This window comes from Centropristis striata, chromosome 17 (genome assembly GCF_030273125.1).
Source record: "Centropristis striata isolate RG_2023a ecotype Rhode Island chromosome 17, C.striata_1.0, whole genome shotgun sequence".
NCBI lineage: Eukaryota > Metazoa > Chordata > Actinopteri > Perciformes > Serranidae > Centropristis > Centropristis striata.
The window spans coordinates 5375919-5391342 of record NC_081533.1 but is presented as its reverse complement, the minus strand read 5'-3'; the positions used below and the strand labels follow the sequence as shown (position 1 = coordinate 5391342).

The following is a 15424-nucleotide window of genomic DNA, read 5'->3' as shown; positions in this document are numbered from 1 at the left end:
ACACTCAGGCAAAACACACGTGCATGAAATTTGAGTAAGCAAACAAACTACTACTAGCAGCAGCAGCATCATCATCAGGCTTACAGTGAGAGCACACAGGGAATGCAAACACACGAGCAGTCCTGCAGCATGGAGAGTGACATCTTGGAGCTAAATATAGATTCAGGCTCCTGATGCATCTTGAATAATAAGTGTGAAAGAGTGAGAGCCTCTGTGCTTTTGTACTGTAAAAAACAAATCTTTAAAAATGGTAAAAAGTCTTAAAAAATACTTTTTCTTAAACAATATGTATAATAATAAACAGTAAATACCTGTTTTTATATATATATATATATATATATATATATATATATATATATATATATATATATATATATATATATATATATATATATATATGGATGTGTAAATGTTTTGTTTTTTTTTCTTTAATATGACAATAAAAATTTGGTTTATTTGCTGCCAGACATTCAACATTTTTTATGATTTCTTTTCACATTTTTTTACATTAAATTTCGAATTTTACAGTGAAAAACAGAAGGTTGAAATAAATCAATATATGTATTTTACATAGAATTTCATGAAGCGATTGAATAATGTTAAAAAAATATATATATTCAATTATTATTATTATTATTAAAAGACATTTGCACTTAATGTAGAAAAGAAAGACAAACCCTGAAAAATAAAGCGGTACAATCCATGGAAATAACTTTTTTTAAATTCTATTTAGTTTTACTGTAAAAAAAAAAAAAAAAAAAAGTTTACATACATTACATTTCTGAAAAATCCCTTTTTTTTACATTTACATTTAAAGTTGAATTCACTGTAATTTAACATTCAAAACCATAAAGCAATTGAATATTCCTGTAAAATAAAAAAAAAATAAAAAAAATAAGCATTTGAATAATACGTCGAAAAAACGAGAAACCCCCTATAAAATAATACATTAAATTCCTGGAAAATAACGTTTTTTAATTTATTTAAATTTAAAGTTGAATTCACTGTAATTTAACAATCAAAACCATAAAGCAATTGAAAAATACTGTAAAAATAAAAAACAATTGAATAATACTTCATACTTAATGTAGAAAAAAACAAGAAACCTTTTATATATATATATATATATATATACATATATATACATATGTATAAATAATACATTAAAATTCTGGAAAATAACTTCTCTTTTTTTTCTTTCTTTCCTTTTTTTTTTACAGTGTTTGAGTGAATGAGACATTTAAAAAAAACTGTGACAGGAAGTGGTTCAGAGAAACAGAGAAACCAGGGCGTGCCAGGCTGCTGCAACCTGAACCTGGTTTAGTTGTTTCTGCTTCATGCACAAACTGTGTTGTTGGAGGGTTTCTGCATGTGGAAGGTGCAGCTGCAGAAGGAGCAGGAGAAGGAGAAGGAGGAACAGCTGATTTGGGTTTGGGAGGAGGGAGGAGGAGGAGGGGGAGGAGGAGGGTCCTGGAGCTGCAGAAGGAGGAAAAACAAGCCCGGCGTCACAGGAGGTGGAGGGCGGAGGCGGAAAGGAGGCGGCGCTACTGTACTCATATCCATGTATATTTACTGAAATACAACCTCTGCTGACCAAACTACACACTGAGGCTGTTTGTGAGTCAGAGGAGCCGCTTTTCTCCGGAGGTGCTGCAGAGAGGATGCCTTTGTGTCCACAGCTCACACCTGGAACAAGGAGAGCTGTTGGTTGTGTTTGACAGCTTGTTTCTCTCTCTTTCTGCTGCTCGCACCTCAAACAAAGGAGTTATTTCCTTGTGTGACTTCTTTTTTTTTAAGGAATTGGAATATGCGGTTTTCGCTCGATAACCGGACTTGATAGTAACCTGTAGCTCCACCTGCGACCACAACAAGAGGCTTTACAAGAAAAAAAGAAAAACAGCAGGGCGCTTCTTTTAGAAGATTTACAACAGTGTGCATTTTTATTTATATTTTTTGCACGTTTTTTTCCTTCCTTCAAGCCTTTATTTTGAAAGGTTGCTGACAGTGCAATAACTTTCCTCAGCAGATAAGAGGCGCGTTTACGTTGTTTTTACGCACGTAAAAAAGAGACGCTTGGGCGAGACGAGCCCGCGGGCAGCTTCAGGTGCAAAGAAGATTATAAAGAACCCAAAAAGCTAAGGTAGTCCAGCCTTCATCAGCATGACGGACGGTGCCAGACAGAGGAGCAGCACGTCGGGCTCTGCCAAGGATGCTGCCGGCGAGCAGGAGTCAGGAGGAGGAGGAGGAGTGGCGCTCAAGAAGGAGATCGGGCTTGTGAGCGCCTGTGGTATCATTGTTGGTAAGTCTGTGTTATTATCACCTTTCCTCTAGAGCTGAATCTGCCATAAGGAGCCACCAGGTGTCTGATTTACCCCACAGAAATACAACTTTTCCTGCAATTAGTGCAGATAAAGTGGGAAAGTGTTTAAAAAAGTGTGTTTTAGTGAGAGAAAGAGGGGGAAAGAGTCACAATCACCTTTTTGGACGATATATTCCAGAAACTATCATGATAAACGATAGTATCGTTGTAGAGATGTTTTTTTAAAGTCTTATAATAGTATCAGAGCATAATAAGTACATCCTTTTCCACAGCAATGATTTTTTTAATCTCAAGAATATTAAACATTGGAATTGAAATGTGGAGAAGAAATCTTAAAATATCCTAGATAAATAAAACATAAATAAATAAAATAAAATAAATAAACTACAACCAAAACAAATAAAATATCCTATATAAATAAAACATAAATACATTTAATAAAATAAAATACATTAAATAAAAAAACTACAACCAACACAAATAAAATAGACTTTCAGGCTCTGTTAACAAAACATTGGAATGAGATAATCATTATGTATTATATTATTTTATTATTAAAATAACATATAAACAGCTGGAATGGCTGCTGGGGAAATATAGGTTTTTTTCAGCAATTGGTACTGCCTGTCAAACATTTGCAGCTTTACTTTAAACACAATACAAAAAAAGCACAAAAAGTCAATATATTGAGTCCAGAAAAAAAACGATTGTGTCCATTTTTAAATATTGAACAATAAGTTGATATAGTAATTGTGGTGACAGGCCTGAGAAAAAGTATGTGCTGCCACCTGGGTTCAGTGTCTCTGAAGCCAGCGGGGTATAAAAGCTGCTCTGGGATCAGATTCCACCATCAGAGGAGTCTGAGTTTATGATGCATGCGTGGTAGATAAGGATGGAGGATTTAACTTGTGCTGACTCAAGCATGGACCTGGATGTCAAACTAAAAGGGCACACACACACTTGTTGGTTTGTAATAGTAACTCTCACTGTGTCTTGCAACATGTCTTCAGTCCCCCTCCTCCCCCTGCAGACTTTAATCAAATGTCATCATGTCTTTGTAGCGCGGCCGGTGATAATGATGTCGTCACCCTCACTCACTCAGCTCTGGTGCTCACAGGATTATAGGCCCCATTCACAGCCTTTTGTAGGCTCACATGACTGACTTGGGCACAGAGTTGCTAGTCAGAAATCAGCCTGCAGCTTCATACACTTAATTTATAAGATTCGATTTGGGTAATTTTTTGGCCACAGTTTATTTGTCATTTTTTGGTTCAAAGCCACCAGACTCCATTGACAAAAACAGCAATTTTACCTTATAGAACACAGGAGCTGCTGCTCAATTGATTAGGTTTTTTGTCTTCATGTGTGACTTTGGTGAACTTGAAATAACCCTTTAAAACACCAAAGTCACACAATAAAACGATCTAACTAACTGATGGAGGCAGCAGTAAACCAGCAGCTCCTGTGTTCTGTGAGGTAAAAATTACTGTTTTTGTCAATGGAGTCTGGTGGCTTTGAAGAGAGCTTCGATATCGGTTTAAGTTGCCTTTGCTTAAACTTAAAAAGAGCTGTCTGACCACAAAGTAAAGCTGTGAAACATTCTAAATATAGCATATACTAAAATTTATATATATATATATATATATATATATATATACATATACATTATTTTAGGTGGCTGTAATACTTTTTGCCCTATCCACAGCAGTACATTGCTTAGCTTCTGTGCTGGTACTCCTGCCTATGGATAAGTACTGTACCTCATACAACCCCACTTTAAAAAAAATGCAAACTATGCCTTTAAGTCTCAGGCTCCCTCCATCAATGCTCATTAAATATGCATTAAATGCACGCTCCAGCGAGGGATTATTAACTCTAAAGCATTAGCACTAAATCGCATAAGTAACCCAATGAATTGATTAATTGTTTCAGTTCTAGTTTACTTATGGTAAAAGTACAATCCGTTAACTTTAAAGCGATTAAAGCTAACACTGCGTTAATGACTTCTATACATAATAATGGGGCTAAATGACACAGATGCAGTAGTAGAAGCGGGTCAAAGGAGGCGAGAGCGCTCATTTTAATTCAACACACACGACAAACAAGGTGAGACAACAGCATCAGACGACAGCTCGGTCGATACGAACGCAGCAGGGATGAAATATGAAACAGGTTGTCCAGGTGAGAGTGTGTGGTCTTCATTATGACCTTGGCAGGATGAGGAGAAGGGAGATGACTCACTCACTCCTGTGTTTCCACGGTAACAGGAGGAAAGAAGGGAGTGTGTGTGTGTGTGTGTGTGTGTGTGTGTGTGTGTGTGTGTGTGTGTGTGAACATGGGAATTCCCAATGGAGAGACAGACAGAGAGAGGATAGGAGAGAGATGAAGAGCAACCTTGGTATTTGTGACTTTGTTGTTTCTCTGTTTGAAACTTTCTCAACTCTTCACAACTGTTTTGCATGATTATCCATTCAATTTAGAAAAAAACACATCAAAAATTAAGTTTTAATATAGTTCAACTGAAAGCATTTGGAAAGAAATGTAAAAATAAAAAAGTAATAAATGAAGTAATATGTAATAAATGAATATATATATATATATATATATATATATATACACCTTGAAGTTAATCAAATAAAAAATAAAAATAGATAATAAAATAAAAAATAATAAAAATAATAGGTAAATGTCAAAAAATTTGATAAATTACTACATTCAATTATATATATATATATACACCTTCAAGTAAATCAAATAGAAATAATAAATTAATTGGAAATAATAAATAAAAAAGATAATAAAATAACTAAATAATTAAAATAAATAATTAAATAATAATGCATCAAATAAATAATAATAATAAATAAAATAAATTATAATAATAATTATTGAATAAAAAGAAATCATTTGTTTTTACATTGCACAACCTACTAAAAACTAACGACTAAAAAAAATATTGTAGTGCACTGCCACAACTTTTTGGTAAAACATATAATCAGAAAATGGGATGTAATTGACCGCATAATTGAAAATGAAATTTTAATTTTAAATAATTTTCTCATTTTTTTAACTTCCTCACTACATAAATGCTTATAGTTTTACTAAGGCCTTATTTCTGCTCTAAGAAGCACAGTAGGGTTAAAACTTAAGTCACACACATTTTTATTGATCTAGTAACGCTTTCACAACTTTCCAAAGCTCCGAAAAGATTGCAAATATTGACTAGAAAACTACAAATGCCTCTACAAGCAAGTAATCCTCATGCATGCTGCCCACACGTACTCTCTGCAGCTCCGCCCTTGAGCGTATCTATACAGCAACATAAAGATAATTCAATTAATAAAACATGCTATTATCGCTCTCCATTCATCAGCCGACTACTAAGAAACAGGCTGGCAGCCTCTCATGCCACCTTAGAGGATTTGTTTTACAGCCGTCCAGAGTCCGTATACACCTCGGCGACATCACCAGACTGACTGGCAGCAGATCTTCGTCCTTGACCAAGTCACTCATTCATGCTCTTTCAGCTCACACAGTCAGGTGCAGAGAGAGAGACAGAGAGAGGGAGAGAGAGAGAGAGAGAGAGAGAGAGAGAGAGAGAGAGAGAGAGAGAGAGAGAGAGAGAGAGAGGGAGGTCAGGTGACACGTCTGATCTTCTTGTTGTGAACATGCCCCGCTGGGTTTCCACGAAAAAAGGGGCCGAGCACACGAGGACATCAAACGCTTTTATGGCCTATTGTACGGTACAGACATTTATCACACACTTCCATAAATCCAGAAACGTGCAACGCCAGGAATTGGGATTAGAAGTGAACTTTTGGCCACTTGGAAGAAGGCCCCACCCTGATAATGCCGTTTTATTAGCTCGCCGGGCTTAGCCATGTCTGAGCTGGACTCCTGTTTTATAATTTAATCGCTGCAAAGAAAAATGCTGGGATCATTTTGGGTTAAAACCTAACACTTGCATCATAAAACAAGACTGAAGGAAAAATAAATACAGTAAAGTGGAAAAGGATATAGAAACTATACTCACTGAAACAACAAAATGTCTTTTTATTTTACTTATCTGAGATATTCTCTGAACCACATCTACTTTGATTTACTTTGATTTTTTTTAATATTAGTCGTAGTATTTTTCTATTTTAAGTATTTTAAATATTCCCTGAATTGAACCAATATTGATTAACTTTTTTTTTTCTTATTGTTACTATGTTTTATTATTATACTTATTAAGGAAATACCTGACCCAAATCTATTTTGATTTACTTTTATTTTTCTTATTGTTATTTCACTTATTTAAGATTTTCCCTGAAACCATACCAACTTTGATTTCCTATTATTATTATTATTAGCAGTATTTTATTATTATATTCATTTAAGGAATTCCTGGAACCAAACCTATTAATTCAAATTTAATTTAATTTAATTTAATTTAATTTTAATTTTAATTTTAATTTTAATTCTTTTATTATTTTTATTTTGTTTTAGTTCATTTCTATTTTTTTTTTTTTTTTTTTCACTTATTCCAGATATTTTTTATACATCACTTGAACACTGAGCAAAGGTTAATTTTGCCTTTTAAATCATGAAGTAACAATGACACCCAACCCTCCTCTTTCTCTAAATTACTCCAAGGTTGTAAATTGCTTTGGTGTAATAATAACTCACACACATGCAATCACACACACACACACACACACACACACACACACACACACACGACACACACACACACACACACACACACACACACACAGCCGGTGGGCCTGCAGGGTCTGTGAGTGTGTGGCTGGAAGCCAAGCAGCAGGTTGCCTCAGCTTGGTGGCTGTTTGAACAAGGATTTAACGGCGGGTGGAAATGCAAGAATTAATCTTAGAGGGCTTTATAGCGGCTGATCAGAGTTATATCATAATGCTGCACAAACACACACATACCCGCTCATATTCATATTCACAGTTGCTGCTCTGACTCTAATAACACAACATGACCGTTCATTTATTTTATTGGTTTCGTCTCTGTGTGTTTTGACCCCATTTAAGATGCAGCTTTTGTTTTTTCTATATATTCACAAAATCAATCTAACATAGTGTAGATAGGATTCTTTAATTATGGCAAAAAGTAATAATAATAATTATATTTTTCAATATTTAGATAACAATTATTTAACATAATTGAAAACATTGAATTTGGAAAAAAAAATCCCTGAATGTATTTATTTTTACTTTTTTTTTTTCAAGTTTAAATATAATTAAACTGAAAACATTGGACATAAATGTAAAAATAAATATAAATAAATAATACATAAAATAAATAAATATTTAATGTATGAATATATATACCTTCAAGTAAATAAAAAAATAAATTTAATAAAAATAAATAAGATTAAACTAGTTTTTATGTTCCACAACCTACTGAGAATAAAAACTTAATATAATAAATAAAATAAAAAAATAGATCCAATATGTTGTAGTGCACTGCCACAACTTATTCCGAACCATAGATTCAACATTTTTATAAAATATATTTTAAAAAATGGAGAAAAAGTGCCCCGCTGTAGAAAATGTAACACAGTTATTATTATCATTCTGTTTCCTTATCTTCTAATTTTTAAACCATTAGCATAATTGAAATCAAAGTTTATTAATTGTCCAGCTCTTCATAATCTTATCTCTATTTTTCACTATTTTCTGACACTTAGACCACTTAAACGTGCAAACAGTGAGTGATGAATTGAAAAAATGTGATTACATGATAATGAAAATGCAGAAAAATCTAAATTGACCAGAAATGGAGTTGTTAAAAGAACCTCAGCGCTGTCTAAAAGCATTAAATAAGTTGTGTGAAGTGTGAAGCAGGGCCTCAGCCTGCAGCTGTCAGAAAACATCAAAGAAAGAGGAACAGAAATGTGCTCAGAGATGACGGAGACCAAGCCTCTTCCTCCGTCAAACAACAATCTGATAACAAAGGCCGATATGAAAATATCCTGTGCTAAAAGAGGCTGCGGCCTGCAGAGATTTGTAAAAAGATCCAGGAATATGACAATAAGACCCATGTGGACACGAGGGATTCAACAGTTCAGGCTTTTTATCAACCGCTTCTTTAAGTTGAGACAAACTTTAGATCAAGGTTAAGAGAGAGCAAAGCAACAGCATGTTTTTAAAAAAAAAAAAATCATGTTCCCTCTTGGCCAGTTTGGAGACAAAAGGATGTAAAAGCGACCACAAGAGCAGGAAACCTGAAGAGATTCCACACAGTCAGCATGTCTCACACACTCAGCGTGATGATGCACATGACACCAACACACAACATGCACGCTTGCACATTTGTTCCCTCTTATAAAAGCACCAGCTTACATAAAAGTCTAAATATTACAAACCAGCACATTTACCTTTATCTGCACACTTGGTGCTGCAGGAGTGAGTCAGGGAGGAAATGCTGAGTCAGCACACAGCAGCTCTTTCTTCTGTAGATGTCAAAGGTCACGCACCGAAGACCACCGCGGCCATAAACATGTCAACATAATCAGGGCTGTGAGGGTTTGTTTGTCGGCGTGTTTTACCTTTTACCTGCAGCTGGAGTTACATAAGCCGCCTCGCACATGATGCATATGGAATCGGTTAAAGTTGAACTAATTTGCACGTGTTTTGGCAGATGTTGTTTCACGTTCAACAGATCTGAGAAAGCAGACACACTGACAGCCTTTTCCTAAAGGTGCTGGGTGTCGCAATATATATATTATTATACATATATATATTTTAAAAAAATGTTTAATCCTCCTATATTACTACCACCTAACTGGTTTTATTTATTTATCAACTTTTATTATGTTTATTATATTTAATGTATTTATTTTTTATTTTATTCCATATATTTTTTGGCTTTATTTCACATTATTATTATCATTATTATTAGTAATAATAATAATAACATTTAATTTATTTATGTATTTATTTTCTCTTTATTTACACTAATTTAAGTCATGTCATAATACCTGAAAGTTTTTATTGTTACAATTATTATAAAAAATATTCCATTCATCTTTTTTAATATATGTATCTTTTTAAAAAATTTTTAGTTTTTATTTTATAGTTTCTTATGTTTGTGTTTTAGCTTATGTTTTTTTTAAAAAATCTTTTTAAAAATATATATTTTATCATCAAGTTCTATTTTTCACCTCGTTTTCTTTGTCCCAAAGTCTTGTTTTGTTTGCAGCACTTAAAAAACGTATGATGTTTTTTTTTTAAATGACCTAATCAGGTCATTTTTGTTATTAATTTATCTTAAAGTTCGCAAACTTTTTACATTTATTATATTCTGACCCCTAAAGTGGAGAAATACGTTGTACTGATCTTTCATCCTGTCATTTTTAGATTAATTTTAGACACCTGAAGTTGCAACAGAATTCATAATTATATGTCTAATAGCTAAAAGAAACCAAAGATAATTCATTTGCAATGATATAAAACTCATAAAAAAGGAGCGATTCTTCCTTTGAGCATCAGGAACATGCACATATTTGTAATATTTAGAATATAAATGTGTAAATCACCACTATATATATAGCTGCAGGTTATATATTGTATATATTGTAGTTCATTGACAGCTGCAGGACTGAATGGGACAAACTCATTCACACTTTGACTTTTGTACTGTAAAATGCCACTCAGCGATTCATCCAGTTATGATTCATCACCTTCAACCTTTGACCCTGACCGACACCTTTTTTATTGGCCGCTAAACCTGATTGGACTAAACCTGATTGGAGGTCGTTGACCCGCTCTGTACCGGAGCAGAACCCCAGTCGTCTCTCAGCTCCTGTGTAAAATAAATCCTGGCACTCTGATGCTCATTGAAGGTGTCAGAGCAGCAGGATTCTCCCTCCTCTCCTCCTCCTCTCCTCCTCCTCTCCTCCTCCTCTCCTCCTCCTCTCCTCCTCCTCTCCTCCTCCTCTCCTCCCTCTCTGCACTCCTTCACCTCGCTCTCTGTCCGCCTCCATCTCCTCACAACTCTCTGCTAACTCAGCAAATTACAGCTTCCCTCTTGACTGATGACTCAGCTGCTTCGTCACTTTTCAATCTGTGCAATTTGGCCGATTTAACGTCTTGCATCTCATTAGTTGGTTAAATACACAAACAGGAAGTCACAGTTTCTGACAGTTTAGGGTGGAGATTTGTGCTGTTATTTGTTCTTTGTGGTGCATTGATCCCTAAAGTGTTGTTGTCTCAGGGAGGTCTGTTTGTGTTTAACAAACAACAAACAAGGAGAAAATTAGTCGATTAGTGATCTTTAGGTGTTGGCAGGCTAATGTTTCTACTTGGCTAATCCCTCCCTGTTCTTGCTCCAAGCTTAAGACAGAAAAACGTGTCTTCCCCGACAAGTTGCACTACTTTTTCAATTGAAACACACAAAAAATATGCAAAACCACTTCTACCAATTCTGAGCTTTTTCTTCCAGTCAGTATCAATTGTTATACATTGTATGATTCAGGGAAAACTGCAGTTTCTTTCTGCTGCAGTGTAAAATCACCATCATCTATTACCTTTGTGTGACCATACCATATTTGACTCTTTTTGTTTAAATAACTGGTAAAAAAAACTTTGCTTCTCTTGAATAAATCCATCCGTAACCAGTTTTACTTAGGTGTCTTGGTGCAAATAAACCTTTAACTAGTTCCAGTCATTTATTGGATATTGTCCTTGGTGTTTCTTTCTATAGAAAACAATGCACCATTCAAACGTCCCCGGAAAGCTGAGAATCTCACTGTTCAGACACAATTTTAAGCTTGTCTCTATCTGAAACGGTTGCAAATCTATATTAATATTTTTTTAGAACATACATGCTAGCTTTTTTTAAATCGAACTGCCTCTTGATTGCAGTGATTTGGTGTTGCAAAATCTGAAAACAATAGTCAAATTTGCTTCGGCAGGATAGATTTCCTGCCTTTTATCACTATTACAGGTCTCAAACTAGAACCTACACTTCCCATAATGCATCTGGGTAGAATATTTTGCCTAAGCTCAAGCTGAAATCACACGGTGGATCACTTGAGTTAGTTTCTCAGACTGCACAAAGCTCATCCAGAGCTGCAGAAGTAAAGTTATAAAGCTGTTTTCTCAGGCTGAGTTGTGTCTCCCATGGTAACCAAACTGATCTTGATGTGTAGAAAAAGTTTAAATGCACTAAAAGAACAATACTTGAGCTCTGCTTGTTGACACAGTAAACAGTGAAACCTGACACCTGTCTCCTCTCTCTGCCAGGTAACATCATCGGCTCAGGTATCTTCGTCAGTCCCAAGGGCGTGATGGAGAACGCCAGCTCTGTGGGCGTGGCCTTGGTGGTCTGGATCATCACGGGCGTCATCACGGCCATCGGGGCGCTCTGCTACGCCGAGCTGGGCGTCACCATCCCCAAGTCGGGCGGAGACTACTCCTACGTCAAGGACATCTTCGGAGGACTGGCAGGGTGAGACGATCACTCATTTAATCACAGTTTAAAACAACGGGAGGGCCTCTGGAGGTTTGATTTGAGTCAGTGAGCAGGTTCATCAAAGCAACTGACAGATAACAGCAGCGAGACGTTTAGAGGAAAGATGCGGCTTGAGCACGAGTGGAAACTAAAGTGGGTTTTCAGGGGTTTTTTTGGTTGACATTTAGAGATTTCTATCTGGTAGTTTGTCTTCACTCTATTTTTATGGGTTTGGGTTGGCTTACAGATTGTGCTTTTTAGATTTAAATCACCCAATCAATATCATTTTATTATGAAAGGGCAGATGTTAAGAGCTCCACGATAATCAAGTTATTTTAAGGCATCATATTGTAAACATGTACAAATATGGTTGCTTTTTTTGAAGATATTTTTTCTGTCTCTCAGGTCACTGATCAACTTGACTTTATTTATTTATTTTAGCAAAATTTAAACAACATAGACAAAATATTATAATTATTATTATTAATAATCATAATCATAATAATAATAATAAATAAATAAATAAATAAATAAATAAATAAATAAATAAATAAATAAATAAAATAATTTTAAAAAGATTAAAACATTACTACTACTAATACTAATACTATTACTACTACTACTAATAATACAAAAATAATAATAATTATTACCATAATTATATTAAGGCAAAAAAAGATTATTACTATAAAAATATAATAATAATAATAATAATAATAGAAACAACAACTATTACATTTGCAAAACTAAATATCACAACAATAAAATATAGAAAAAATCATATAAAAGTCAGAGTAACGATAGAATAAAATACACCAGGGAAAACAAATAACGTAAAGCCAATGATTAAAACTTAAAAACTATAACATTACCCAAAATTAAAAAGCCAGGTTAAACAGCTAGATCTTTAATTTCCTTTTTAAAATACAGAGAGTTTGCCATTAAAGTTTGGTAAACCCTCTGGTGGAAAGTGGCGTTTATTAAGTATATGACCCAGTTTGGGGTTTTTTTTAGAAGAAGAAGGGGCCTCCGAAACAATTAAAGCTAATTTGACATGGGTTTAGGTGAGCATACCAACATGTCTAGAGTCTTCGGTTGATCCGGGTGGATGAGTCTGCTCATGGAGGTCAGACATGTTGAGCCAAAGCTGGGGGTCTCCTGCAGAACTTAGATGTAGTAAAACGATATTAAACCCGAAGCAAATACCGACTCCTGTCTGTGTTTAAACAGTGGATTCCCATGACATCAGGCAGTCGTGTGGTTCAGCAAGTTTTCAATCGACTCCCATCCATTCAGCTTTACAGTAAACTCTTGGGAACCATGCTAGGTTAATTTCCAAGCCAAACAATATCGTTTGTTAGCGTAGATTTCACACACTGTGCCTTTGCCCAGACGGTAAACACAGATTAGACCATTGTTTTTTCAACTATCACAAGGATACATATTATCAGGGTATTTTGGGAGAGGAATTCAACCAGACAAAACAGCCAATGATTGTTTTTGTCCCTTTGTACAGTAGCTATCAATACACATCAATGAACTTTTACCTCCGGGGACTTTGTAGTTGGGTTTGAAGTGTCGGGGGGTCGCAGCGTTTCCCTGTGCCCGCCGTTTGGGATAAATAAACCGTGTTCAAGAGGTGTTTGTTTGTTTTCCTCCTGCTCCTTTTATTCCCTGTGTGGGCGGGGAGGGTCGCAGTTATGCATACTTTATTAAATCAATAACTGCAGTAACGGAAATACTTCCATGACCTTTCATAGCCGGGCGAAGGCGAGCCTGTAGGAAAAAAGAGGAAGAGTCGTAAAGTTGGACAATGTTTCAAGTACAAAGGCTCTTTGTTATGTCACAATAATGAGGGTTGTGTTACACCCATAGTGTGCAGCATATAGACTCGTATATGCCACAGGTTGTAGGGAGGCATTGCATAAAGTTGGTTAGAGTGATTATAAATAACTTATGCCTCTAAATCCTCCATTTATTCCCCATTTAACCCTCTGAACTATTTTTACATTTCACTCACTGTGGCCTTATATTTCACTGCAATATATAAATGTATAAGTCAGCACAATCATGGCCAGAAATGGGAACAACACAAACATGTCTTTTGTGCAGAATAACACAGTTATAATTATATAAATCTTGAAAAAGACAAAGCAGAAGTTTAATTACTCTTTACATTTTTACAGCCTCTCCTGTCCTCTCCTCTCAGCTCTGTGTAAACAGATTTTTAGTGAATATTTGTCATGTGACCGTTGGTCTCAGCAGAATCAATCATGTCTTCACAGTGTCTCTGAGGAGCAGAATTTAATGTTTTAACAGGATCTAGTTATTACAAACGGTTTAATGTGAGACATGTAGAATAAAATTTTGACAGAAATATCACAATTTTAATGGAACCTATGATGAGAATTTAAATGAAAAACTACCGTAACAAAGAGATGATTCCCAAGTTCATCAACTGATATTAGACAGGCAAATTCTTGCGTGTGTATATTTCACAACGTAGGCTCAAATCTAATCCACTGAAACAGGTTTTTTGACTTGATGTAGTGGCAACATTAAACTAAATACCAGCAGCAGTAGGCAGGCTTGGTCTTGGAACAACTTTGGACCCGAAAAATCAGCCATATATCGTAAGGTATCACATGTAAATGTATGCATCATGCACAAATATCATTATTTATTGACACATTAACGAGGAAGCTTTAGTGAAGTAAACAACATACAATATATCCATAAAGTAGAAAAGAGATGCAAAAAGTACTTGAGTAAATGTAACGTTTACCACTCAGGGTTTCATTCCACATTAACCTGCATTTGGACGTACATTTTTACATTAAACACACACACACATTCCAGAGAGAGACAATCCTGTTAAAGCAGTCAGCTGAAATGATCCTTCTATAAGCTTTCCGGGAATTTCGTTTGAAAAGCCACTCGTCTGGTTTCTCCTACTACTACTACTGCTTGGGCTGAACCCTCCTGCTCTCCTTCACATCAGCTCACCCTTCAGTTTCTCTGCCTGTATTTCCAAAGCATCAAGGCTTGCATCAGTTTAGTGACTCATCCTGTCTGCCTCTAATACGGTCAGCACACATTGACTCACATCAGTAATGTGCTGGTGCATCCTAATGTCTCTTCGTGACTACAGCTCCTCAAACAGGCCGGTGGCGGTTTGAAAGGCCGCGTGAGTCACTTCAGTTAAACCAGCCACCAGACTGAAACTTCACTCTGTGTTATAGTTGAGGGTTTTTTGCCTGCTGCTTGGTCTAAATATGGTTTCTAGGGCTCTTCTGCTCTGGCTATGAAAGTGATTCTTGCAGGAAATTACAGGTGCAATCAAGTTTCAACCTGCTGCAGGGGTTCCCCCTCTTTTGGTTTGACGTGAGATCTGCAAGGAATTATAAATTATATTCTCATGATCGGTCAACTGTTGATTTTTAGTCTTTAAAATCTCACAAAATAGTTAATAAAAATAATTTAAAACAGCCATATGTGGCATCTTCATCTTCCTAATTCTCAAACTTATATATTTAATTTAAAATGACACAAAATAGACAAAATCAGCATTTTTTATATTTGAGAGGCTGAAACCAGCATCTTATTTGCTTAAAAAAATGACTCAAGCAATACTCAATT

At 35.3% G+C, this 15424-nt stretch overlaps 1 protein-coding gene across 1 annotated transcript in view; it reads left to right on the top strand.

Annotated features, from left to right (window-relative positions):
• The first annotated feature begins 1470 nt into the window (after positions 1-1470).
• slc7a8a (solute carrier family 7 member 8a) overlaps positions 1471-15424 on the top strand; it is a 30462-nt gene continuing 16508 nt past the window's right edge. Inside the window, exons 1-2 of the mRNA XM_059355246.1 lie at positions 1471-2299; positions 11578-11782. Of these exons, the coding sequence (XP_059211229.1) occupies positions 2161-2299; positions 11578-11782 (344 nt within the window). The 5' untranslated portion in view covers positions 1471-2160. The remainder of the gene's footprint in view (positions 2300-11577; positions 11783-15424) is intronic.